We start from the raw sequence: 23,639 nt of genomic DNA on the forward strand, positions 1-23,639 counted from the left end.
ACCCTAAATTAACTCATATCCCCTTTACTTGAGATTTTTGAGGAAACAGCCTTTTCAGTGAGTATCTCCTGTAGGATTAAGGGCTCATGCCGGGAGCTGTGCCTGGCTGGGCTCAAGCTGTGTGGAAGCGGCTGAGCAGCTGTGTTGCCTCCAGCCCCCACTGCTACCCAGCACGCATGCTGCCTGTGCTCAGCGGGTGCCTACTGGTTTGGGGGAAATCGCGATGGGTTTGTGGTGTGAAAGACCGCAGGGTCTGTAGCATTTGGTCTTGCAGCAGTGGCTGGTTTTTGGTTTTGTTTTTTTTTTTTTTAGAGAGGGAGAACCTGTATTCCCCTCCGGATGTTGTGGTTCGGGCTCCTAGCGAGGCAGTGAGCTCAGCACTGCCACAGCTGCTCTGGTAGCTGCTTGGTAGGAACTGGAGCAAATCAGCAATTTTCTGCCTGAGAATTGAGTCATTTGGGGTCAATTTGATGAGACTGGGGATGGAACTGGGCTCTGGAGATGGAATTGCTCGGCTGGAGCAGTTTCAGGCCCGAGGTGACACCACTGTCTGACAGCACGCTGCACACCCAGCCCGAGTGCACGCCACTCGGATAGGAGGGCTGGGGCACAGAAGAGGCCGGATCTGTGTCTCTGGGTATTTCTCGAGCAGACAATATAAATTATTTCAGTGTGGTAACGGGAAACCAGAGCCAGCAGAGCATGGGCTGGTTGTGCGGCTCGCAGCCAGAGTAGAGGAGGCATCTTTAAATGCACAGCAAGCCGGGTGGCAGCCAGCGCTGTCGCAGGAGCCGTCCATCAACCCGCAGCTGCCAGCAACGCAGAGAGCATTGTGCAGCCTGGGTGGGAACCTCCAGTGTGACCAGGGCTGTGTGGCACATTTGGGATCCATGGAAGTTGCTGCGAGCCGGCTTGTTACCCTTGGGGAGGCGTCGAGAGGCCCCAGGGTCTCCTTCCTTGGGGCCCAGCGCCTGTTCCCCTCCGAGGGATGGCCACAGCGAGCGGCAGTGCCCACAGCTCCTTTCCCACCCTTCCCTTCCCTCATTCATAATTAATCCACGCCAAGGCCCAGCTGCCGCCGGAGCGGCTGCGTGGGGACAGACACCGCCACCTCCCGGCAGCGGCACGGTTGTGAGTGCTGGAGCTAAGACACCCACCCTACAGCCGGCCCCCAGGCCAGCCTGGCGTGCAGCAAGACACCCATGGCAGGGTTGGTGTGCTGCTCTCATCGCTTGTTAGAGCACAGGGTTTGGGTAAGCGCAGGCAGGACCCATTCAGGTGGCCGCTATTTGGCCTTTCTGACCCCAAAACCACTAGCAGCAGCCAGGCAGCACGGCCTGGGGCTGCGAGAGGAAGGACATACATTGTTAGCAGCATCCTCGCCAGGCTGGCACAAATGCTGCTGTGGCAGCTGCACCCTGACCCCGCAGGAAGGGATCCAAGGCCCCCCCCCCAGATCTGCCGGGTGGGCCCGGAGGGGCCCTGCCCAGGGCTGCCAACAGGAGGGAGTGAGAAAAGCTGGGCAGCAGGGAGCTGGCTACCCGTGAGGCAAGGGCAGCCACCAGCCTTTCCCTTCTCACTAGCATCACCGTGCGGCCGGAGCGCCCGTGGGCTCACCTGGGAGTCATGCACTCATCCAGGCACAGCTCCAACACTGCCAGAGCTGTTTAATACCCATTTACTGCAAACCAAACAGCCTGAGCTGTAATTTTATTAACTCTACAGCATGCCAGAGGGAAGAGGTGCTTCTTCAGCACCCAAACCACAGCAGTTTAGCCCACTACAGGGAACTTCTGCCTTTCGTCTTCCTGCTTGTGCCTCCGCAGCAACTGTCTCTTCCCCTCAAACAGCACAATGCCAGCAGCGATAGCAGAGTTCAAGCTGTCCACGCCTGGCACCACAGGAATGACCAGTCTCTTCCCCCCGGTGCTGGCTGCGAGGTGAAGCGCATCTGGACTGAGACCGTGGGTCTCTCCGCCGACCACCACTGCCACTGGAGTCTGTGCCCAGTTCTCATAGTAATACTGTGCGGCCAGCTCTGGGACGCAGACACCCGCCACTCCCTCCTCATCCTTGTGCTCAGGAGCAGCCTTGGGTTTGGATTTCACAGGAGCTTTCGGGTTGCCAGGAGCAGAGCCAGCCCCGGCGGCTCCCCTCGGCACGGATGCGGTCTCAGCCTGAGCGTCTGGGTCTTTGTTGTCGGCCACGCAGACCTGGACACCGGCAGGAAGGTTGCTGGGAACAGATTCCCAGTCCAGGTTGGCGATGATGGGCAGACGGAAGTGAGCTCCCATGCCTGCACGGAGCACCTTTGGCTCCCACGGATCCACACAGCCTGAGATGGAAGGGAGAAAAACGGCGACACTGCAGCAGCTCCCCCAAAGACAGATTCGGCAGACACTGCTTGCCGCAGTAAATCACGTCTGGGCCAGGCACTGCTTACAAACTCTTGGGAACAATATCTTCAAGCACCTCTTGTTCCCTGCCTTACCCCCAAATTACTCAAACTAAACCTTTTTCCCCAGGGATGCTGCTCTTACCTTTGGTGAGCAGCACTTTCTCACAGCCTGCTCCTGCTGCAGATCTCAGAATAGTCCCCAGGTTTCCTGGATCTCGGATATTGTCGCAGATGAGGAGCAGTGGCAAGGAGCTGGTTAGCTGAGCGGCAGGGTAAGACATCTTGGCGTGGTCAGGCTTCGAAAAGATCCCTGAGGAAACAAAGTGCTGACAGGCTTCTGACTAACACACCCAAAGGAGAGCACTAGCCTTCATTTAGTTGGCCCAAATTTCACTGAAGAGGTGCTGGAGAAAGCATTAGGAAAAGCACTGCTTAAGAGAAGTTTAAGAGTTTGTCACTTGACAAGAACTATTTCCCAGCAGAGCTGGAGCGACGTGCTATTAAAAATGAGCATTATCAGCTTCAGTGTACTCTAGGAGCCACTTTCACAGTTACCACAGCAGGCCAAATAAAAGGGAATTCTCTCAAATTATGCCACTCTTGACACACTGCCAGAATGTCTAGGGGAAGGTTATGAAGAGAGAGTCATTATCCGCTTACTAAGTGTGAAATAACTTTGAGCAGTGTTGTGACTGTTTCTAAGGCAACTTACCTATAAGCCCCTGAGGAGTTACGAGGTCAGACCAGCTCTTAATGTCTTCAAATTTCACCTTAACTAAGTTGGCTCGTTTTAGCTCTGCCTCGGGCAGCTCCTTCAGGTGCCCCACAGTGCTGAAGAAGAGAGTCTGCAGCACAGCTCCCGCCTCCAGCGCGTCCTTGATCAGCCTGTGACCCTCCAGCAGCACCTTCCTGTGATGATCCCGAAACTTCTTCGACTTGGCGATAGTCACCACTTTTCTGCGGAGAAGTTAATCAGAGAAATCGGCTGTGACGCTAACACCACCTTCGGTCTGACATTTGCCAGCCACCGAGAACTTCGCTCAGAAGCCCCCCAGGTATCTTTAGACCGGCTGTAACGGGCATTGCGGTATCAGTCTCTACCCAGAACCCCCCAGGTGGCGGAATTTGCCTCGAATTCTGCGGCTGCGACACCGGGCAGCTCAGGGGCGGTTCCACAGGGGGCTCGGAGCGGGGCAGCCCCAAAGCGCGTCCCGAGCGCGGCCGGGCCCGCCCGCCCCGCGGCGGCGCTGGGGCCCAGCTCCCTCCCGCAGCGGTGACGCCCGCGGGCCGCGCCTCACCCCAGCCTCCGGTCACCGGGCGCCGCCTTCTCGTACCACAGCCCCGGCCCGGCCGAGCTCCGCTCCACCGCTGGCGGCGGGGGCGGGGGGGGCTCCCGGGGGCTCTGCTGCGCCTCGGCCGCCGCGCCCCGCTCCTTCTGCGGCGGCAGCACCCGCACGGGGCTCCGCCGCAGCGCCCGCACCCCGCGCCGCCCCGCCGCCGCCGCCTGGCCCGGCCCGCCGGGCCGCAGCAGCGAGCGGCCCAGCCCCGGCGCCGCTCTCCCTAGCGCCGCCATCTTCTGCCGTCACCGCCGCAGCGACGGGCGCGCCGCGTGACGTCATCGCTCCGCTATGGGGGCTCCGCGCGCGCTGCACTTCGTCTTCAAAGTGGGCGACCGCGGCCGGACCGCGCGCTTCTACCGCGAGCTGCTGGGCATGAGCGTGAGGGAAGGGGAAGGGGAAGGGGAAGGGGAACGGATGGGATGGGATGGGATGGGATGGGATGGGATAGGATAGTGGGGAGGGGAGGGGATGGGATGGGATGGGATGGGATGGGGTAGTGGGGATGGGATGGGATGGGATGGGATGGGATGGGGGGCAGGGCAGGGCAGGGCAGGGCAGGGCTGTTGTCGCCCACCTCAGCCGCGGAGGCCCCGGGGCTCCCCCGGCCCGGCCCAGCTCAGCTCAGCCCGGCGGGAGGACAGGGGCTTCTCCGCCCTCCGTGCCCGTCGGGCCGCTCCCCCGCCCCGACGGGCGCGGCCCCCGGCAGCCGTGAGGGGTGCGGGGCCCCGCCGCCGCCTCCGGCCCTCGGCCTCTGCCCCGGCAGCGGCGGCGCTGCGTGAAGCCTGGCGGGGAGCGCCGAGCGGAAGGGGAGCGCGTTTGCCCTGTGCTGAGCTCTTTCCCGCCTGCTTCTAAGGTGTTGAGGCACGAGGAGTTCGAGGAGGGCTGCAAAGCCAGCTGCAACGGGTGAGTGCCCTGCGCCCCCTCCCCGGCCCTTCCCTTCTCCTGTCACCTGCCAGTCATGGCCAGCCGTCTATTGTTATTTTATAGGTAAAATATAACAACAGCATCCTGTTGTTAGGTAGGTAATACCTACCTTTGTTGATAGGTAAAATATCCCCACAGCATCCTGGCTTGTGTCAGGACTAGTGTGGCCAGCAGGACTAGGGAAGTGATTTTCCCCTGTACTCGGCACTGGTGAGGCCGCACCTCGAATACTGTGTTCAGTTTTGGGCCCCTCACTACAAGGACATTGAGGTGCTGGAGCGTGTCCAGAGAAGGGCAACGGAGCTGGGGAAGGGTCTGGAGCACAAGGCTGATGGGGAGCGGCTGAGGGACCTGGGGTTGTTCAGCCTGGAGAAAAGGAGGCTGAGGGGAGACCTCATCGCTCTCTACAACTGCCTGAAAGGAGGGTGTAGCGAGGTGGGTGTTGGTCTCTTCTCTCAAGTAAGTAGCAATAGGACAAGAGGAAATGGCCTCAAGTTGCGTCAGGAGAGGTTTAGATTGGATATTAGGAAAAATGTCTTTACTGAAAGGGTGGTCAAGCATTGGAACAGGCTGCCCAGAGAGGTGGTGGAGTCACCATCCCTGGAGGAGTTAAAAAACCTGTAGATGTGGCACTTTGGGACATGGTTTAGTAGGCATGGAGGTGTTGGGTTGACGGTTGGACTAGATGATCCTAGAGGTCTCTTCCAACCTTTATGATTCTATGAAATAGGGGTGGGGTTGATTTGTTTGGTTGTTTTTTTTAAGTACTTCCCTTGGAATCAACAGTTCCCCTTTTTGTGTAGGTATGATGTTTACATTGAAACACAAGTATTGCTGTATTGCATCTATAGACTGATACTGAGCTTTATAAAATTAGTGCTAAACTTCCCTGGAATTACATTCAATTACGTGGGTTTTTTACAGACACGGGGCTATCTAGGGTCTTGAGTTAAAAATCCCTCCCGGTAGCCCCAAAGGCTTTTGTCTGTCTTCACGAATGAAAGAAATCTTACAATCTGGTGCCTGGCTGCTTACCTTTCCTACTTCGCAATAAGGAAGCGCCCATATTCCAGCTAATGAGCAACTTGTGCTCTTAAAATGGGAGCTGTTAAGAAGGCGGTAGAATTGCTTTTGTCCCGTGGTCATGAATGACAGCCCAAGGTCAAAGCTATTGACTTGGGGGATGCCTGTCTGCTGCCTGTGCTGAGCTGCAATGAGGATTCTTCACAGGTATCAACTCCTGCTTGGTGGGAGGTTACTGGATTACCTGTGTCATTTGTTTACTCTAGAAATGCAATTCTTCCTTGAAACACTAATACTTGCAGTTCTTGGTGTTTATTTCTAATACTCATGACAATTAAATATGGATATTCCAGCCCTTATGATGGAAAATGGAGCAAAACGATGGTGGGCTATGGGCCAGAAGACAATCACTTTGTTGCAGAATTGACTTACAATTATGGTATTGGAGAATATCGCCTGGGCAATGACTTTCTGGTAAGTACCACGCTTAGCAGCAAAATCTTTCTTCTTAAAATAAGCTATTTTTATGATTAGGAGTTTGTTCAGCATATAGGTTGTACCAGTTGCTTTTTTATGCTGTTTGGTTCCTTAAACACTTTTTATTCTTGCTTTTGTAGTTGTCTCCAAGTCGGAAGAGCAGAAACTAGAGCAACTCTGTGCTCACTTAGGATCCGGGAAATGCTTCCTTGAGCACCTTCCAACTCAGTTGCTCTGTGTGTGTAGGACAGCTGGTATTTACTGGCAGATCTAACGTGGAATGATTAGCTAAGAAACATCTTGCTGTAGGAAAACACTCATTTATTATTACTTATTTCTTTGCTATTTACTAGCTGACAGCCATTGAAGTTTTCATGTTTCTTCCATGAATACATGTAACGTGTTTGCTCATTGTTTCCCCTGAGCTAATATTCTTCCCCCAGTTTGCGGGGTGTCAGGGAACAGCCACTTGGGAGCCACGGATGTCTACCTAACCTGGTAGAACAGTTAGGAATGCAGTTTTCCTTTTCTGTACCATGCGTTGAATCAGAGTTTTAAATTCCTTTTGCTTTTCATTTTCTTTTGGTGTGAAAGAAAGGTAGATGAATGCATTCCAAATATATGTGGGATGTGCAGTAAGACTGAGCTTATTTTATAGGAGCAAGATACGTGGTTCTTAGGAGATTGTACAGTCCATATGTTATAAAAAGTAATCTCGTTTGTTTCTGGTCACTTGTAGAGGGAGACTCTTGAAAGGCAGGACTTACACACCATCCACCCTGTGAGTTTCGTGTGTGTCTGTTCTGTTTGCACTAGGGCATAACACTTGTGTCCAGCCAGGCTGTGAGCAATGCTAAGAAGATGGGGTGGCCCCTTAAAGAAGTCACAGCTGGTATTTTTGAAGCTGAAGCCCCAGGGGGCTACAAGTTCTACTTGGAAGACAAGGAACAGCTCAAGCAAGGTGAAGCTTACACACTCGCTCTTACTGGTGTTCAAAACAGATTTACAAGTGGGATATTAGAACGGGCTGTGCATTTGCCTCAATGGCATTTTATGAAACAGGGCATGTTTTTGTTATTTCTTTGTTACCTTCCTTCTCAAGAATGTGCAAGTGAGTTTAAAACTACAATATATTTGTAACTAATTTCAAATTATTGCAATCTTATAGATCCTGTGCTAAAGGTAACCTTGGGTGTCTCCGACCTGCAGAAGTCTGTTAACTACTGGTCCGATTTGCTCGGGATGAAAATATATGAGAAGGATGAGGAAAAACAAAGGGCTTTGCTAGGCTATGCGGATAACCAGGTTAGTCCTTAGAAAACTTTACAGTTCTGATCTTTAAGAGTTGCGTCTCATCATAGAAACCTCTCATTTCTTGAGAACAAAATCTTAAAGGGAAAAAAGCTCTTAATTAAAGCAACTGTGCACTTAATTATGTGCATTTAAATTAAAGCTTGCGTACGCTTAACTGTATTTTTTTTTAAAAAAAAGCTGTGGTTTGTTCTGGTAATTCTGGCTTGTTGGGAAATATGTATATGGGCAATTTTGAAATTGTCCGCATCAGTGAAAAGCTGGAGCGAATGTAGCACTGAGAACAGCATCCTTGCAAGTCAGGCTTTCTTTTTTCCTCTTTCAGTGTAAGTTGGAGTTGAAGACTGTTGGAGGAGCGGTGGATCACGGGACAGCGTTTGGGCGGATTGCCTTCTCCTGTGCAAAGGAAGAGGTAACGATCACGTTTCCCTTACCCCTTCCATTACCCAGAGCTGACTAGTGGGAGGTTAATTTCTAGTATTAGCAAAGTATCTCTAGTACTAGATTAATTTCCAGTATTAGATGTGAACAAAATAATACTGAGCAGATACTTTGTTTGTATTTCTTGCAGTGAGAACGTAATGGAGTTGTGGGTAATGGGGAACTGTAAATGAGAACAACCTGAATGCATCTGATCTTCATGTGACGAGGGTTGATTTTTGTTTGTTTTCTGTTTAAGTTGACAAACATTGAAGCACTGATGAAAAAGGAGAATCAGAAAATTTTAACACCTCTGGTTAGCTTGGACACACCTGGCAAAGCCACAGTGCAAGTGATTATTTTGGCTGATCCTGTGAGTTATATTGAAAATAGCGATTAAATTCAATTTAAATTTCCCTCTGCCATTTATCTAACTTACCTGCTCTTAAACTTGGTTTAGGATGGCCACGAAATCTGTTTTGTGGGAGATGAAGCATTTAGAGATCTGTCCAAGGTGGACCCTAACGGTGATAAGTTGTTAGATGATGTAAGTAATGCTGTCTGCACATTTGTTTTCTTCCTGATTATAGATACCTGTAGAATGTAATTGTCGTTCCATGTGGAGTTTTTCTGAGAAGCAAATTGCACAGCCTTGCTAAGGAAGGCAAATCAGTTTTTAAAGTTCACTTAGTGTTCTGGCTAGAGTTTTCCAGCCTCGCGCTCGGGGCAGCTGGGTGGTGCTGTGTCTTGTTGGGCACGTCCAACACCGCTTTGGTGTAAGTTACTACAGAAAATGATTTTTGAGCTGCAGTAATGTCAGCGCAGCTGGACATCCTCCTGAGGCAGAGGGGCTCTGGTATGGAGCATGAGCTATGTGGGAAGGCTGTGTTTAAACTCTCCTGTTTGCTCTCATATTACCATATCATCTATTTATTTGCTGCAGCAGAGAACGTTGGTTTTCAGCGTCTGTTCTCATTACTAGTATGTAAAAAAAATAATTTATTCATCAGAATAGCTTTCCTCCAAATTAGAAAGTGTCCTTGTGATCAATCCAGATTTGTAGGAGAGGCTGGTGAGTGTGAGCAGCTGGGCGTCTGGTGACTCGGCTGCTCTTCTGAACATGTCAACACTTTTCTTTGTGCAGGCCATGGCGGCGGACAACAGCGACAAATGGTTTGCTGCGCAAAAAATGAAGAAGGCTTCTGCTTAGCTAGAGAAGAGGACTGGGCTGCTTGTTCGTGCCTTGGTTTTCACCTGAGCGAAATGTCAATCCTACGTAATGTGTTGCATTACCCCTTCCAGTAAGAGGGCACAGTAGTGTCCCATGCTGGTTGGTTTCTTTGATTTAAGCTTGTGTCTCTTACTGCTGCTCTCTCCTTTCTAGCTAATAGCATGTTCTCCTTCAAAAAAATTAGGTGGCGCAGTAAGGAGCAGATTGAGCATGTGGCTTCAAAAACAGGGGCCATCAGTTAAGAGGAAAAACTCATCTCTCTGTTGTTGTTATACTTGAAAAAGAAGTTGCTAGATTCATTAGAATATCCAGTTCTCTAACTAATTGGCTTTAGCTGTCCTGGGTTTGCAGCTTAGAGGAGAGGTAGCTGTGGCTGTGAGTATCACAGGTACCCCGCTTCCGTGGCAAAGTGTCGGGCTGAAGGGAAGGGCTGTGTAGGGAGCACCTGAGCAGCTCAGCGATCATAGTGCATGCCTGTTTATTGGGAACAGAGAAATTATCTTGCTAAAGCACATGACTATTCTAGTCTGGAACAAACCCTATTTTCATTCCAAGATGTTTCCCCAGCCTTCAACGCGAAACGTTCGTTTGAGAAGCCTGTGCTGCGTTTCTTGCTGGGGTCACGTTATCGATGTGGTGGTTTCCACCTCTTACCAAGGAGCCTCCCACATTCCAGGTGGGAGCTGGGGCTGTGCTTCAGGGTGTGTAGCGGCACTGCGCTGTCTGCTGAGGTGCCAGGAGGCAACTCGAAATAAGTATATCATGGTTTTGCAATTAGCTTTTGATGAGAAATTGCCCTTGGAAGTAACAGTTCAGGGTTTATTCTGTTGGAATGAAGTCACTCTGCTTTTGCTAGTGGAATAAGGGCTGGGAATACAGGGAGTAATTACCAGCATTGTCCGCATCGGGCACACTGCCTGGTTTTTAATCTTTCTTGATGAAAACCTTAAATAAGTTTCACAGAGAAAAGCAGGCAACATCAGCGGCATTGGCAGTCGCTGCGGCACGTCAGCGCTTGTTGTGAATGTTCTGAGTTCAAACAGGAAAAATTCCTCACTGTGTTTTTGTTGCTTGAGCTTTTTGATTCAAGTTCAGTGATGATTTCCAGTCGCGTATCGATCAAGTTTAAAACGTCACGCGTAAGCTGCACCCCTGAAACCGGCGCTGCCGCTTGCCAGCGTCGCCCTTAAACGAATAAAAACGATGCGGGAGGACGGTTTGAGTGCGTTTCTTCCACCTGCCCGGCATGGCCCTGCACCGAAGTTCCTCTCCCTTTTAACTGAGTTCTCGATTTTCATCCACGCAAATTAATCGCGGGAAGGGCGCGGAGGGAGGGGCGGGCGGCGCCACCGCCGGGCCGCCAGGGGGCGCTGTGGGCGGAGCGGGGCAGCGCGCGCTGACGGCAGAGCGCGCCGCCGCCATGGAGCCCGGTGGGTGCGGGGCCGGGGGGAGCGGGGCCGGGGCCGGGGCCGGGGCCGGGGCCGGGGCGGGGGGAGCGGGGCCGGGGCCGGGCCGAGGTAACGGTGTCTCCGCGCAGGGCCCTGGGGCGTGTGCGAGGAGACGGCCATCCTGCACGGCGGGTTCCTGCTGGCCGCCCGGCTGACCCAGCCGCGGCCGCTGCGGGAGCTGCGCAAAGCTGACTGGCCACGCGTGGGACCCCCCATCACCGACGCCCTGGGGGAGATCGGGGCCCGCTGCCCTTCGCCGCTGCAGCACAGCCTCTGGAAGAAAGAGGCTGTGGCCATCGTCTGGGCTAAAGTCCTGCTGCCGGGCCCGCCGGCCGCCTCGCTGGACCAGGGATGGAAGGAGGACGGTTTCTTCTCCGTGGGGAGGATGATCCCCGACGTTAACCACACCGTCCTCTTCGAGCTGGTTAAGGCCCTCGGTGCGCCCCGGCTCTTCGTGCAGCTGCTGCTGGCGCTGCCCCAAGATGTGCTCCGGAGCGAGCTGGAGCGCTTGGTGGAGTACATCACCGATGAGACGTCTCTGTCAGACATCAGGTTCTTCTTGGACGTGTGGTGGGAGGTGATGAAACACAAGGATCGACAGGAAGACTCAACAATCTCTGCGTTCAGCACTCTCATACGTCAGCATGGGTGTGAGTCCTCTCTGGATGATGGTCTCCAGCCCCCAAAGAGGTTCAAGGGTGACCCTGGCTCTCCAAATGACCCCCCTGCTGCCAACAGCCTGCTCATGGCCCTGATAGAGGGGTTAAAGCAAACCTACAGGAGCATTGCCCTGCCCCGCATGAGGTGCTATGCCTTAGCCAACCTGGTGGAGCTGCTGACCGTGTTCACCGAGCTGGAGGCAGAGAGCAGCCCTCTCCCTGTCGCAGAGTACCTGGGCAAGGTCAGCTCTGTGGTCAGCCTCTGGACCAGCGACACCGAAAGCCAGTTCCACCACAGGGGGCTGGACGAGAAGGTAAAGGAAGCAGAGAGAAGCATGAACCTCTTGTCCATGGCCAAGCTCTCTCGTGAGGAGCTCTTTGTTGGCTTGGACTTTCTCTGCAGCTTGTTGCGTGCCTGGGGAGAGGAGCTGCAGGGCACCCTGAACAGCTCTGAGGAGCTCTGCTATGAGAGTTACCGGCTCCTGGACACTCTTACCACCTTTGGGAAGAACCTGGTTTGCTTCTCAGATACTGGAGACCTCGGTGAGGATGAGACACGTGTAGTGTTAGAGCTGACACAGATCACCGAGGACTTTCTCAAGGAGATCGGTGCTAGCCTGAAGAGCAAGGATTTGGACACTAGCCTTGTGTCTTCAGTTGCCATGACAATCATTGAGCAAAAGCTGTACCGGCATGTGGAGATGTGCTCCGTTTTTGCATCTGAAAAGACCTGGACCTTTTCGAAGGACTGGGTTGACTGCCTTGTGAAAAACAAAGCTCTCTTCCAGAAACCAGAGCTAGTTCTGAAATTGCTGGAGACGCTGGTGAACTTCACTATGCTCCGCCAAGACAAGGAGGCCCAAGGGCTGCAGATACAAGCGACCAAAGCCATCGTGGAGTGTTACACTGAGCTTTTGTTAACCGACAAAAACAAAGTGATCTCAGGCGTCCTGGCGTCCTGGGGTGGACCAGGTCTGTCCCTGAACTTGCAGGTTGTCATGGAGGGCTTCCAGGAGGATCTGAATGTGACTTTCAACCAGATCACGAAGAGTGTGTCTGATGAAGGCCTGACCAGGGCTGTGGCTTCTGTGGCCAGGCTTATGCTGCTGTACCCCGAGGCCACAGTGAAGCAGGTCTGTAATCTTGCTGTAGTCAACCTAGGAGCACACCAGTTCCTCGCACAAATCCTCTGCTCCTTCCCAGCGCTGAGCTTCCTGGAGACCCGCGATGATCCAGGCAGGCCACGCAGCCTGGTGGTGAAGTGTCTGGAGGAGGCAGTGTGGGGGAGGCTTTCTACTGCAAGGGAAGAGGAGCAGTTCCTTGAGTTCCTGGCCTTTCTCATGCAGCCAAGCTCAGCTGCCCCACTTGTTGCACCTGCAGAGGTAACCAAAGCCTTTGTCGTTCCCTATTTGAAGTCAGACTCTGCTCAAATTGAACTGAGCCTGCAGATCCTCAGTAAGGCTTTGGAGATACAGTCCTGTTCAGAAGAGCACTGGATCAAGTCCTGTCACCCGTTCCCGCTCCTCCTCAGCCTCTGCAAGCTTCTAGACGGTTACACAAAGTACTGGCATCAGCCTAGGGACCAGCTCTTCCCTTCGCTGGAGACCAAAGACCTGGTACTGAACATCCTCTGCCAGCTCTGCGAGGTGGTAAGACCAGAAGCCGCCTCCTCCCCTGAGCTGTGGGTCCAGTCGCTGGCTTGGCTTCACAGGAGGGTGGCATCGCTGGACTGGACCATAGGTCTCCGGCTGAAGAAGCTTTATGGAGACCACTTCAAGAACGAGGTCCCGGCAACGCTGTTTGAGATCTGCACGCTTCCTGAGGACGAGTGGACGTCCCAGCCTTTGCCAGCTTATGGACCAGGCAGCGGGCTCCTGGCGTGGATGGAGTGCTGCTGCGTGTCCACAGCGCTCAGGGAGACAATGCTGACGCTCCTCACGGTCAATGTGGACAACCCTGAAGAAGTGAATCTTTTCAGCAAAGGGTTCCTGGTGGCCCTCATTCAGGTCCTCCCTTGGTGCAGCCATAGCGAATGGAAGAGGCTCATGCATGTGGTCGAAAACCTGCTGCAGAGGCAAGTCTTGCACGTGCCGTACACGCTGGAGTACGTGCAGTACATGCCCCTGCTCAACCTCCGGCCGTTTGCCTGCTACCTCCAGTTCTCTGTGCTCTTCCTGCGAGGCTTCCAGCTCCTCTGCAGCTCCAGCTGTTCCACTTGGCTGCCGGCAGAGGCTTGGCTCCACGTGGTCCAGCTGTACTGCGGCAGCCTGACGGACCTGCTGGGCTCCGTCAAGAGTGCCGCAGGGCCACCCTCGCACCCCGCCGAGGACAGGACCTCCATGCAGGAGGTGTCCTTCATCTGCATCCAGATGTTCTGCCACCTGCTGCACGTCGCTGCCATGCTGCCGGACAAGGAGTGCGGCGAGCCGCTGGTGGTGGTGGCGTTGGAGATCCTCTCACAGTACGAGACGTTCAGCAATGCCGATACGTCCCCCAGCAATGCGCTGCGGAGAGCCAACGAGAGGCACTTCCTGGAGTCCATCACGGACAACGTCAGTGACAGGGCGCTGCGCGGCACCCTCCTGCAGAAGCTCAGCAAGCTGGGAGCCCGCTCGGGCGGGGAGCCGGCTTGAGAAGCTGGAGAGGGTGACAGAGGAGAGCACCGACCCTGCCTCAGGGGACCGCTTACGTGGAAAGTTGTAAGATCTGTAATAAACCCTATCTATTTTCCTCTTTTGAACTTATTCCCCCCCCTGCTGTGTTTTCTTCCAACCTGTCTAAGCAGTAAAGATGGGTAGGAACAGCCACACTCTAATTTTCCAGCAGGAATAGCTGTGGACACAGTTGTTCCTGAGCCAAGCTGCCGGTCCTGTGGCTCCAGCCTTGCCTGCTGGCAGTCTGGATTTATACAGAGAGCCCGGCAGCCTCCGGCATCAGGGAAATCGTTTCCCTCCGGCTCCCCTGCCGCCAGCCCTCTCCTAGTCCTGGGCGGATTGCCGGGTTCGCCCCATGCTGCCGGAGGCCAGGAAGCGAGTCAGGTGAGTTCAGGGCAGGCAGGAACATTTGGAAATACGTGTGCGTTGCTCCTGCCCGGAGGTGTGGGTGCAGTGGTAACCCTGTGCGTTAACACCCCCACCCAGAAATGAACGGCACGTGGGAGAGACATCCAGTGGTGTGACTCGGAAATGAAATCTTTATTGGTCTCCTGATAGTAAATAGGGCAGTGTTAGTGCAAACTGAGATGCCTCATTGGCTTTTTTTTTTTTCTTTTTGTCCTTACGTAAGGCACATTATTTGCAATGAAAACAGCGAGATACAAACATCTGTAACAGGTTGCAAGCAGTTTATAACAGCAGCTGGTCTCAATCGTTAATGTAACAGTAGTGTTTCTGCAATCGCCGACTGCACGTTGGAAGAGGCCCTTTATTTGACTCTTTCCAGAATACAGCCATGGCTGGGACAAGACACCGAAAAGAACCAGGTTCTCCCAGAGCTCAGGTGTTGTTTTTAGACAGAATGAAAGCCACAGCATGGCCACAGGTCTCCGGGCACAGGTGGCTGCAGGGGGCCTGCTGGGGCCACACTGGTGCAGTACCTGCCCTGGAGCAGGGGACCCCCAGGCAAGCTGCAGGGAGGAGGTGGCTGCCCTGGCTTGCGCTGGCCGCAGGGAAGGAACTGAACCGCTGCCGTCTGACTTGCACACACCCGCAAGGCTCGTGAACCCCATGGTGCAGGGTTGGGCTGGGAAGCCTGTACCCATTTTGCCGTGACTGAAGGTGGAAATGGGCTGAACTGGTGAAGGACACAGCTCAGCGCCCTGCTCTGGGGTTGCTGGTTCCTCCGGCGCTGACCCAGTTCCCTCCCTGCCAGCCCCTGGCAGACCTCGCCTCGCAGGGGAGTGGGATGGGGCAGGAGGGACGGACAGGATGAGCGGAGCTCAGGCTGTACCGGTACCCACGGGGTGCTGCTGGGGCTGCTGGTGTCAGCTGGAGAGAGAGCAGGGCAGGGTGGGCCAGTCAGGCTTTCAGATACTCACTGCAGGGATGCAGGGAAGATAAAAGCGACTGCAGTTAGGGGAGGGGGTTGAAAGTTGCATCCCCTGCCAACAAAGGCCTCCGCATATTTGCCCAGAGACAGGGACTTAGCAGTCTCCTGTCCCCATCCTGCCCTTCAGCCATGGGTGCTTTGCCCTGCCAGCATTGCTCTGAGACAGTTCCTCTATCCTGGCATGAGCTTCTCTCCCCCCCCAGCCTGATGGGGACACCGGAGCCACCCTCCCCTGGGACTGTCAGACACAGACACCAGACAGTTGTAGGGAAAAGCACCTTTGGGTTAAGTGGAGTCTTAAATGAGTTTGAGCCCAGCTGCAGTGGGAGGTAAGACGCTGAACGGTGGCGTAGAGGTGAAGTCGGTAAAGGTCGGAAACAGAACCGTGCCGCAGCCCTGGGGCCTGGCTCTGCTCTCAGCTGGAGGCTGTAAACCAGAGCCAGAGGAGCGAGTCGAGGCTGCGGCAGGTCCGGCACGTGGCTGCCCCAGTCCCCAGGGCTGCTGCGCGGGGCTGGGCACGCTCCAGCATCACCTCCGCTGCTGCCTCCGGGCTGCAGGCTCCTTCGTGCCTTGCCAAGCTCAGTGCCGGTGTCTGGTGTCAGCCCCAGAAGATGCGGGGGGGGTGGGGGGGGTGTTTGTAACAAACCCCTCTTGTCTAACCATTAGTTTGGTGCCGCAGCGTTGAATCCCAGAAGGAATGTTGTGCTTATGGGCAGGCGTCCTCCTCGCTGGCTCCTGCGCTGGCTCCCACGGGTGGGAGGACACAAGGCACCGGAGCGATGTGGGAAGAAAGCCTTCCTAGCCCAGGCTGGCACTGCCTGGCACAGCGGTGGAGACGGCGAGGCTGCTTCCAGCTAAAACAGCCCGGTGGTATCGCTGCTTCTGCCGCTCTGCTTCCGCGATGGTCCCCGCAGCGCTGGCATTGGAGGTGGAAGAGCCGGGGGGGGCTGACCCTTTTCCAGCCCCCGCGCTGGGCTGCCGCTGCCGGCCGTTATCTGCTTTTATCGGCGGGCGAGCTGCCGTAGAGTCGTACGGCTTTGCGGCAGATGAGCCTGAACCAGTAGAGCTGGGGGGCGATGAGGGAGGCGTTGGCTATGTTGCAGTGCAGGGGGATGCGGAAAGGCACCATATAAATGGGGATTCCCACCTGCCTGCCGTAGGCCACGTACATGAAGGGGAAGAGGAGAATACGGCAGAGGAAGAAGGTCACCAGGATGAGGATCCCGTTCACCTTGTGCAGGAGCGTGTCCTGCATTTTGAGCTGGGGAAGGAAGAAGGCGAACGTGGGGTGAGCACTGGGTGGGCAGCACCCCATCGCTCCTCAGGCACCAACTGTGCTGGGAGCATGGAACTGAGCACCCAGCAGGCGTGGATGGGGGGACCATTTTGGAGGGAGCAGGAAAGCAGGGTGGGAAGGGATGGAGGAGGAAGGGGGAGGCGTGGGGGGCAGAGCAGGAGGGAGCGCGGGGTGGGGGGGGGGGAGCTACAGACAGGAGGGGGCAGCACCAGGACACAGCACAGCCCCCAGTTTGGGGATGCCCCTGGGCACGCTGCTTACTGGGGAAAGGGATGGGAACCTAACAGGAGGCGGGGAGAAGGGCAGCACTGTGGGGGAGCTTGGGGTTACAGCCGTGGGGCTGCCCCCCCTCCGAGACCCCCAGCCCAGCTGCTGCTCAGCAAAGAAAAGGTACCTGGTATGCATGGAGGACACCTCCTCAGTGCTGGCCCCACTTTGCACTTGGCCGTGCCAGGCACCGAGCTCAGCCTAGCCAAGCACAAAGACCGCGCTAACGGGAGGATCTTGATTAGCCCTACAGCCGGATGTTTGCCGTGCAGGCGGTGGGCACAGCACCGCTCCGGATCCAGCACTAATCCGACACCTTTGTAGTGGGTAATCTTCTCCCCTAAGCCCTGGGACATCCAGAGCTGATGTTTGGTAGGAGAAGAGCTCCAAGACTGTGTCCTTTCTGCCTGCCACACCGCTTCGGCTGATGGAGAAGGGCAGCCTGGGGCGGGGAAAGGGTACGAGCCGCTGTGGGGTTCCCAGACCCGAGCCCTGGCCCTCGTCACCTACCTGTATGAGGATTTTGCCCAGCGATACGAAAGGCGTGCTCAGCTCTGCTATGAAGATGCAGCCCACGAAGAAGTCCCCCAACTCTCCCCTGAAGTGCTGCAAATGAAGCCAGCAGTGAGCACGGGGCCCTCCTGGAGAGGCGGCTGGGAGCCAACACCGAGCATCTCCAGGGGGTCACGGGCTCCTGGCCGGCAGAGATGCTTTGCCAGACACAGCCTCGATTGCAAGCCCTTGCAGCCACGTGGGGCTCCTCACGGGCTGGGTTTCACAGTGGCCGTGCCCAGCCCTTACCTGGGTGACGGGGGTGAGCACGATGAGGATGAAGAGGTGGTGGGTCACCATCAGCCGCTCCTGCAGGAGGAAGCTCCGCACGCTGGCCAGCGAGTGCTTCTTCTCCACGACTCCCCTGTCCTGGCTCTTGTGCCAGTGGCAGAGGTACATGATGTAAATGTCGTAGGTCATGTAGGGAACGAGGACCCAGATGTACTCTACGGCCAGCCAGTGCCTAGGGGAGGAGCAGCACACACAGAGGCATCGCAATGGCTCTGAGCACCTCGGGATGCTCTAAGAGGTAGAAGAGAGTCTTTAGGTCTGAAATGGAAGCAGCGGATTTTGAAGCTGATGGTAAGCTGAGAGGTGTCGAAATTTAACTTGATTTGGCTCAGCAGAGAAAAGGTACCTGGTACACATGGAGAACGTCTCCTCGGCGCTGCCCCCGCTTTGCGCTTGGCCGTGCCAGGCACCGAGCTCGGCCTAGCCAAGCACAAAGACCGCGCTAACGGGAGGATCTTGATTAGCCCTACAGCCGGATGTTTGCCGTGCAGGCGGTGGGCACAGCACCGCTCCGGATCCAGCACTAATCCGACACCTTTGTAGCAGGTAATCTTCTCCCCTAAGCCCTGGGACATCCAGAGCTGACGTTTGGTAGGAGAAAAGCTCCAAGACTGTGTCCTTTCTGCCTGCCACACCGCTTCGGCTGGCTGCCTAACCTAGGGAGTGTTTGGAAAGCACCCGGAGACCTCAGAGTTAATTAGAGATGCCTGGCCTGGACTTGGGAGAGTGAAGTGCAAAATATCTAATATAGGCAATAAACCCCCATGAGACGTTTGTCTGTTGAGAAATAGTTGCAGGCAGCTGCCTGTTCCCAAAGCATGTTGGAATCGTGGTTGCACAATCTGGGCAGCAGCAAGCCCTGCTCTGCAGGGAGACCGGGCACCTTAAAAAGTCCTGAGTGAAATCACACTGATAAAAGAAAAAAAAAAACAAACCCCACCCTACACTGCTGCTTAGAGAAATGTAGCTTGGGGCCCAGATAAATCTGCTTTTGCTCTCCTGCCATCTCAAGAAAAAATTTGTTGCATGCATTCCTATTTCAAATAGAAAGATGTGAGTGATGTAAAGCAGGGAGGGGAAGTGACCAGCTATTATGTTTGCAAAACTTGCCCAGGGCTTTGGAGGGCAGTTATAGTGCCAGCAATATAATGATTGTCTGCCTGTGTAAATAAATTGGCAAATTTTACTGCAACTTTTGTGATGCTTCCTGGCTCTCTGTCTTGCTGTCATTCTCCAGGACCTTCCCTGCTGAGCACTGGTCTGTATTCAAAGAAAATCTAGGTCTCTGACCACAAAATGTTTGCATGGAGCTGTTGGCCTTGAAAGCACTCAGGCAAGCCCACAGCTCCGGGAGAAGGAGGGCTGCCAGCAGCACCTTCCGTCTGTGTGGGTCTGGGATTTATCATCTGACCTATCTATACAGCAGATATTTTATTTTAGAGCGAAAAGTAACTCATTAGACTGCCTGGGTTAAGCAGGACTGAGCAATTTGGATAGATCTCACCGCTAGAGCAAGGTAGGACATTTCACATCTGTGTATTAAAGGCAAGTTTGCAATAACTGAGAGGGCAGCCCTCCCTAAAACCCAGTGTGACGGTCAAATTCCAGCTCAGCGTAATTATATTCTTCCCTCCTACAATTTTCTCTGCTATTCTGGATAATAGCTCTGTTTTTAAGTCTTCTGACCCAGATTGCGCTATCGCTCCTGCTGAGAGCCACACCTGGGGCAGTTTACCTCAGAGCATTGAAGACAAGGCGATGTGATTTTCCTTCAGAGCAAACTTCGTACCGAGTTTCTCATTTCTGGACTCCTTCAGCATCCATTTGGCATGGAAAAGGTGATGCACCCCTAAAATCAGTTCTCACTAGGCCTGCTTGACTTGTTAGTAACCGTGAATTTCAGCTTCCAGCAAGGGGACTCCCTACCCCTTTAGAAGTGATGATGTCTTTATTTTTTGCTCATCTACGGGCCCGCGTTACAGCCCATCCTCAGGAGAAGACCCTCCGTGCTGGCAGAGCAGCCCCAGGGCTGAGCGCGCTGAACAAGGCAGTGCCTTTCGGGGGGTGTACGGCCAGCGCATTGCCCAACCCTTCACCCGAAGCGGAGGAAAGAGGAACATGAAACTGGTTTCCTCTCCCCTTTGTACGTGCAAGCCTTTGGCATAAAATACTCCAGCTGCGAGCTGGCCGGGCACAGCCTCCGCGGGACAGCAAGGCTCTCGGACGGGATTACCTGTCGTACACCACGTTCTTGCAGTTAAGGACAACCGTGATCCCTGACGCCGTTGCCATCGTGGCTTGGACCATTGACACCAACCTGACACCGAGAGAGAGGAAACGGGTCACCCCAAAGGTCGCCCCAGAAGGGCCGAGGAGCAGGGGTGGCCTCGGCACGTTGCACCAGGAGAGCCATCAGCACTTAGATGCCTACTTCGTGCGCACCCCGAAAACCTTGTCACGGCGAGGAGGAGCTCTGCCCCCGCGCCCGGGCGCCGTGGGACGTGGCCGGGTGGCTGTGCCAGGGGGCACGGCGGGGGGGTGTTTCCAGGTCTCGTCCCTTCCACCCCCGTGGATCAGCGGTAACCCTGCCCGGCTCCCCGCGGGCAGAGGCAGAGCTGCACCGGAGCATCCCCGCTCCGCCATCGGGTACCTGCCACAGCGGGGGGGAGCCCGGACAGGGCCGGGCAGGGCTGCCCACGCCTGGGGGGCTGCGCCCGCCGCCGGCCTCCGCTCCCCTGGCGGGGTCTGGGCTCGGGACCGCCGGGGGTCCGGCCCCCGGAGCGCCGCGGGTCGGGGCACCCCCCGGGTGCAGGCTCCCAGCCAACCCCGGGGCTCGGTGCTCTTGGCCCGTCCGGATCGCTCCAGCTCCCGGTCCCGGTCCCGGCCCGCCGCGATGGGTACCGGTGGCGGTAGCGTCCCACCGCGGTCCGGGTCGCCTCCCGCCCATCCCGCCCGTACCTGCCGCTGAGGAGGATGCGGTCCTTGAGGCTCCATCCCGGGGCGGCCCAGCGCAGCAACCGGATGCAGAGGACGAAGAGCCCCGGGAAGAAGGCGGAGGCGAGGGCCAGCGTCCGCCACATGGGGACGACCGCCGCCGCGCTGCCTCCCGCCGCCGCTCGTCAATAGCAGGCCGGGCGGCGGGAGGGTCCGGCTCGGCACCGCTCGGCACGGCTCGGACCGGACCGGCACGGCTCGGCACCGCTCGGCACCGCTCGGCACCGCTCGGACCGGCCCCGCCGCCGCCGGGACGCGCCCTGCAGCGCCGGGCGGCAGGCCCCGCCTCCGCCCGGTGGAGACCCCGCCCCGTGAGACCCCGCCCCGACAAGCCCCGCCCCGCGGGCCGGTGCGGCGGAGGGGGTGTGTCCTCTCGCATCCCGGCGGGCCGCGCGGCCCGGAAGCGGCGGGGCCGCCATGGAGGAGGACGAGCCGGAGCTGGCGGCCGGGCTGGAGGCGGCGCTGGAGCTGGCCCCCGCCGTGCAGGCCGCCATCGAGCAGGTGCGCCGGGGCGGCCTGCCGCGGGGGTCGGGCGGGGGCCGGCTGGGCCCTGGGGCGGGGCCAGGCCCCTGTGGTGAGGGGCCCGGTGCTCGCTCTGTGAGGGCCCCGGGCGGGGCTCTGCCGGGCGCGGGGCCAGCGGTGTCCCCCAGCGAGCTCCGGGCCTTCCGCCGCTGGGCCCCGGCAGGCCCCGGGCTGGCCGTGCTTGGGGGGGCCGGAGGGGGGGGGGATGCGGCCCGGGCGCCTGGCGTGGGGGGAGAGCGCCTTGGCCCCCGGGGCGGGCTCTGCCGGTGTCCTGGGGCTGCGCCGGCCGCCGGCTCGGGTCCCCCGGGTCACGTTAGCGCGGGGGGTTGTCACCTTCCTCCGCAGAGCGAGGGATGTCTCCTCTAATCGCATCCCCACCGCTGACGGACGCGGGGCACGCCTGTTCTCTGTCCTCTAACCGAATGCTCGTTACTTGCTGTGTAAAGCATCTGAGTGGAGTCCAGTGGCCTGCGACTCGCTTGAAGTCAGGATAATCTGAATGTCCTGGCTTGACTCTTGTGATCAATGTTATGTCCCAGCCCAAGTCCTTCAATGTTCCCTGAAATCCTTTGTGGCACTTGGAGCCCAGCAAAAGTCCACAAGAACCCGGGGTAAAATCACGTGTCCGTTGGAGTCTGTGACTGAGCTTGCACTGACTTCAGCTGACCCTTCTTGTCTGAAGAGCTCTTTCTTGTAGTAGAAGTCTGTGGGCAGCAACAGGAGCTGTCTCTCCAAGTATCACTCAAAAAAGTTTTCTCACGTTCTTGAGTGTCGAGGCTTGCGGATCGCTTTGGTGGCTCTCCTCAGAGCACTAGGGCAGACCTGCGGTGGCTGGCACAGCATCTCAAGGGAGCCCGGCACCAGACGGTGAGGAAGGTAGCGCAGTTTCTCTGTGGGTGCTGTGCCAGCTTTGGAGTATTATTGCTTCAAAGAAAGAGACACCCCACATACTCTTATCTTTGCATGAGGTTGGCATGCCTGGCAGTAAACCATTGAGTAATTTTTTTCTGAAACCTTGAGAATTACTAAATTAAATACTGGCTTCTAAAGGAAACCTGGAACTTGTCCAGAAGAAGAATCCTCTGCACTTTATCGAGCCTGTGTGTCTGAAAGCCAGAGAGGCCTGGTGGGATTTCTAACATTGTACAACCAAAGAAAATTGCCTAATGATATTTTCATCAAGCACAAAATGTCTCTTCAAGGTAAAACACATCTTTTAGAGACAATCTTGACTTGAATTTTCGAGCAATGGAGAATCCACCATATCCCTGGCTGAGTTATTTTAACAGGTAGTAAGGCTGCAGGTGGATATTCACATCCTGAGCAAGGGGAGATGTTGAGGATGACACTGCCTCCTGCCTTCTGTCACCTCCTCACTGGCATTTACCAACCCAATAATCCTGTTGTTCCCATGAGTGTTCTTTCATCAGCTGTGAGCAAAACCTGCCAGGCTCTGGTTAAATGAGCAGAACTGGCTCAGCTGACTTCTGCCTGAAGCAGAAGGGAGCACATGCAGACTGGTGCTCCACCAAACGTGGGGTAGTCACTTCTGGTGAATGGGTTGTGACAAAAACCTAGCAGTAGCAACTTCTTTAGCTGGTACAGCTCCCTGCAGTGTTGATCTCTATCTGCAGTTTGAGAGGGGAGTTCCTGACTAGCCTTTATCTTCCATCCTGCTCCTTGCTTCAGGTGCTCTTAATGCTTGTGGAGATTTGGGATTAATTGAACCTGCAGGAGTTGGGAGCCCAGAGCAGGACAGGCTGGTTGTGATGCTGCAACTGTGCTCTTATGATGGGCTAACATCAGAGCATCTTCCTCACTCAGGCACAATCTCATGCATATTTAACTGCTGCCTCCTTTTCCTTGGCCACAGAGTAGCTTTGGGAAAGCTGCTGAGGCGGCCTATTTCAGGGAGAAGTTGCTCTTGTTTAAATGATCTCAGAAAACCACTGCTTTAATGCTGCAAAATGTGTAAAACAGTGTAAACGCTGTATGTGCCTGGGTAACGCAGGTTTCTGAAGGTTTTCGGTGACCAGGGTGACGTGGAGGTGATGCTGCAGGGGGAGTGGGGTGAGCTACGCGTTTGCTAGGTGAGGTTTTGACCATGGAGCACAGAACTGGTGGTTGTATAAATATGGAACGAATATGGTAGCAGAGAAGGGAACGAAGCGTATTTTAGTCTGTGGGGACAAAAAGGAAAGCCTGGCAGCTGCGTTTGCATTGTTTGAGCTACTTCTGACAAGAGATGAGATCTGTTTGCACCAAAGCTGCTCTTTTCTCATTCCCGTGGGTAGGAAGAATCATTCAGCAGATTCTGTTTCTCTTTTTTTTCATGTGAAAGTGGCAAACCAAGTCTCCAGAGAACTTGTACAACCGTTTCTTAATTCATCATGTTGCCTATTATGTGTCTGTGAAAAGCAAATCCTCCGTCTCTCACC

General features: G+C 55.5%; 5 protein-coding genes across 10 annotated transcripts in view; 3 read left to right on the forward strand and 2 right to left on the reverse strand.

Moving 5' to 3' along the window:
- Nucleotides 1-1,697: 1,697 nt before the first annotated feature.
- On the reverse strand, nucleotides 1,698-4,450 carry MRM3 (mitochondrial rRNA methyltransferase 3). 3 transcript variants are annotated; one of them, XM_072882626.1, is made up of 4 exons: nucleotides 4,313-4,450; nucleotides 3,111-3,355; nucleotides 2,541-2,708; nucleotides 1,698-2,335 (listed from the first exon to the last, which is right to left on the reverse strand). In XM_072882626.1, exons 3-4 carry the CDS (start codon nucleotides 2,677-2,679, stop codon nucleotides 1,773-1,775), a joined length of 702 nt encoding a protein of 233 aa, XP_072738727.1. In that variant the 5' UTR covers nucleotides 2,680-2,708; nucleotides 3,111-3,355; nucleotides 4,313-4,450; the 3' UTR covers nucleotides 1,698-1,772. The 3 variants fall into 3 exon arrangements, with proteins under 3 accessions (XP_072738727.1, XP_072738725.1, XP_072738726.1); XM_072882624.1 differs by lacking the exon at nucleotides 4,313-4,450 and adding an exon at nucleotides 3,697-3,986; XM_072882625.1 differs by lacking the exon at nucleotides 4,313-4,450 and adding an exon at nucleotides 3,733-3,859.
- Nucleotides 3,966-10,338, forward strand: GLOD4 (glyoxalase domain containing 4). Of its 2 annotated transcripts, none has more exons than XM_072882627.1 (9): nucleotides 3,966-4,116; nucleotides 4,592-4,641; nucleotides 6,039-6,159; nucleotides 6,979-7,123; nucleotides 7,331-7,467; nucleotides 7,799-7,885; nucleotides 8,153-8,266; nucleotides 8,354-8,440; nucleotides 9,038-10,338. In XM_072882627.1, exons 1-9 carry the CDS (start codon nucleotides 4,027-4,029, stop codon nucleotides 9,101-9,103), a joined length of 897 nt encoding a protein of 298 aa, XP_072738728.1. In that variant the 5' UTR covers nucleotides 3,966-4,026; the 3' UTR covers nucleotides 9,104-10,338. The 2 variants fall into 2 exon arrangements, with proteins under 2 accessions (XP_072738728.1, XP_072738729.1); XM_072882628.1 differs by having other exon boundaries at nucleotides 3,998-4,062.
- Nucleotides 10,339-10,486: 148 nt separating this feature from the next.
- GEMIN4 (gem nuclear organelle associated protein 4) lies at nucleotides 10,487-14,074 on the forward strand. 3 transcript variants are annotated; one of them, XR_012045578.1, is made up of 3 exons: nucleotides 10,487-10,554; nucleotides 10,662-13,930; nucleotides 14,058-14,074. XR_012045578.1 is itself a non-coding variant. In XM_072882623.1 (2 exons), exons 1-2 carry the CDS (start codon nucleotides 10,545-10,547, stop codon nucleotides 13,862-13,864), a joined length of 3,213 nt encoding a protein of 1,070 aa, XP_072738724.1. In that variant the 5' UTR covers nucleotides 10,487-10,544; the 3' UTR covers nucleotides 13,865-13,975. The 3 variants fall into 3 exon arrangements, 1 of the variants encoding a protein (XP_072738724.1); XR_012045577.1 differs by having other exon boundaries at nucleotides 14,055-14,072; XM_072882623.1 differs by lacking the exon at nucleotides 14,058-14,074 and having other exon boundaries at nucleotides 10,662-13,975.
- Nucleotides 14,075-14,392: 318 nt separating this feature from the next.
- Nucleotides 14,393-20,970, reverse strand: TLCD3A (TLC domain containing 3A). The gene is made up of 5 exons (XM_072882629.1): nucleotides 20,644-20,970; nucleotides 19,919-20,002; nucleotides 17,644-17,857; nucleotides 17,353-17,448; nucleotides 14,393-16,539 (listed from the first exon to the last, which is right to left on the reverse strand). The coding sequence occupies exons 1-5, from the start codon at nucleotides 20,763-20,765 to the stop codon at nucleotides 16,270-16,272; spliced, it is 786 nt and encodes a 261-aa protein (XP_072738730.1). The 5' UTR covers nucleotides 20,766-20,970; the 3' UTR covers nucleotides 14,393-16,269.
- Nucleotides 20,971-21,057: 87 nt separating this feature from the next.
- The window catches only part of VPS53 (VPS53 subunit of GARP complex), a 69,815-nt gene continuing 67,233 nt past the window's right edge, over nucleotides 21,058-23,639 (forward strand). Inside the window, exon 1 of the mRNA XM_072881915.1 lies at nucleotides 21,058-21,180. Within this exon, the coding sequence (XP_072738016.1) occupies nucleotides 21,097-21,180 (84 nt within the window). The 5' untranslated portion in view covers nucleotides 21,058-21,096. The remainder of the gene's footprint in view (nucleotides 21,181-23,639) is intronic.

This window comes from Ciconia boyciana, chromosome 17, assembly GCF_034638445.1.
Source record: "Ciconia boyciana chromosome 17, ASM3463844v1, whole genome shotgun sequence".
Lineage (NCBI taxonomy): Eukaryota > Metazoa > Chordata > Aves > Ciconiiformes > Ciconiidae > Ciconia > Ciconia boyciana.

Excerpts from the sequence above, each read along its gene's own strand:
- MRM3 (XM_072882624.1), bottom strand. The coding sequence starts at position 3,971 with ATGGCGGCGCTAGGGAGAGCGGCGCCGGGGCTGGGCCGCTCGCTGCTG. Across the intron at positions 3,356-3,696 it reads CCCGGTGACCGGAGGCTGGG|AAAAGTGGTGACTATCGCCA; the intron begins GTGAGGCGCGGC and ends ACTTCTCCGCAG. Across the intron at positions 2,709-3,110 it reads AACTCCTCAGGGGCTTATAG|GGATCTTTTCGAAGCCTGAC; the intron begins GTAAGTTGCCTT and ends TTGTTTCCTCAG.
- GLOD4 (XM_072882627.1), top strand. The coding sequence starts at position 4,027 with ATGGGGGCTCCGCGCGCGCTGCACTTCGTCTTCAAAGTGGGCGACCGC. Across the intron at positions 8,267-8,353 it reads TGATTATTTTGGCTGATCCT|GATGGCCACGAAATCTGTTT; the intron begins GTGAGTTATATT and ends AACTTGGTTTAG. Across the intron at positions 8,441-9,037 it reads GTGATAAGTTGTTAGATGAT|GCCATGGCGGCGGACAACAG; the intron begins GTAAGTAATGCT and ends TTCTTTGTGCAG.
- TLCD3A (XM_072882629.1), bottom strand. The coding sequence starts at position 20,765 with ATGTGGCGGACGCTGGCCCTCGCCTCCGCCTTCTTCCCGGGGCTCTTC. Across the intron at positions 17,858-19,918 it reads AAGAACGTGGTGTACGACAG|GCACTGGCTGGCCGTAGAGT; the intron begins GTAATCCCGTCC and ends CTCCTCCCCTAG. Across the intron at positions 17,449-17,643 it reads TGCTCACCCCCGTCACCCAG|CACTTCAGGGGAGAGTTGGG; the intron begins GTAAGGGCTGGG and ends CTTCATTTGCAG.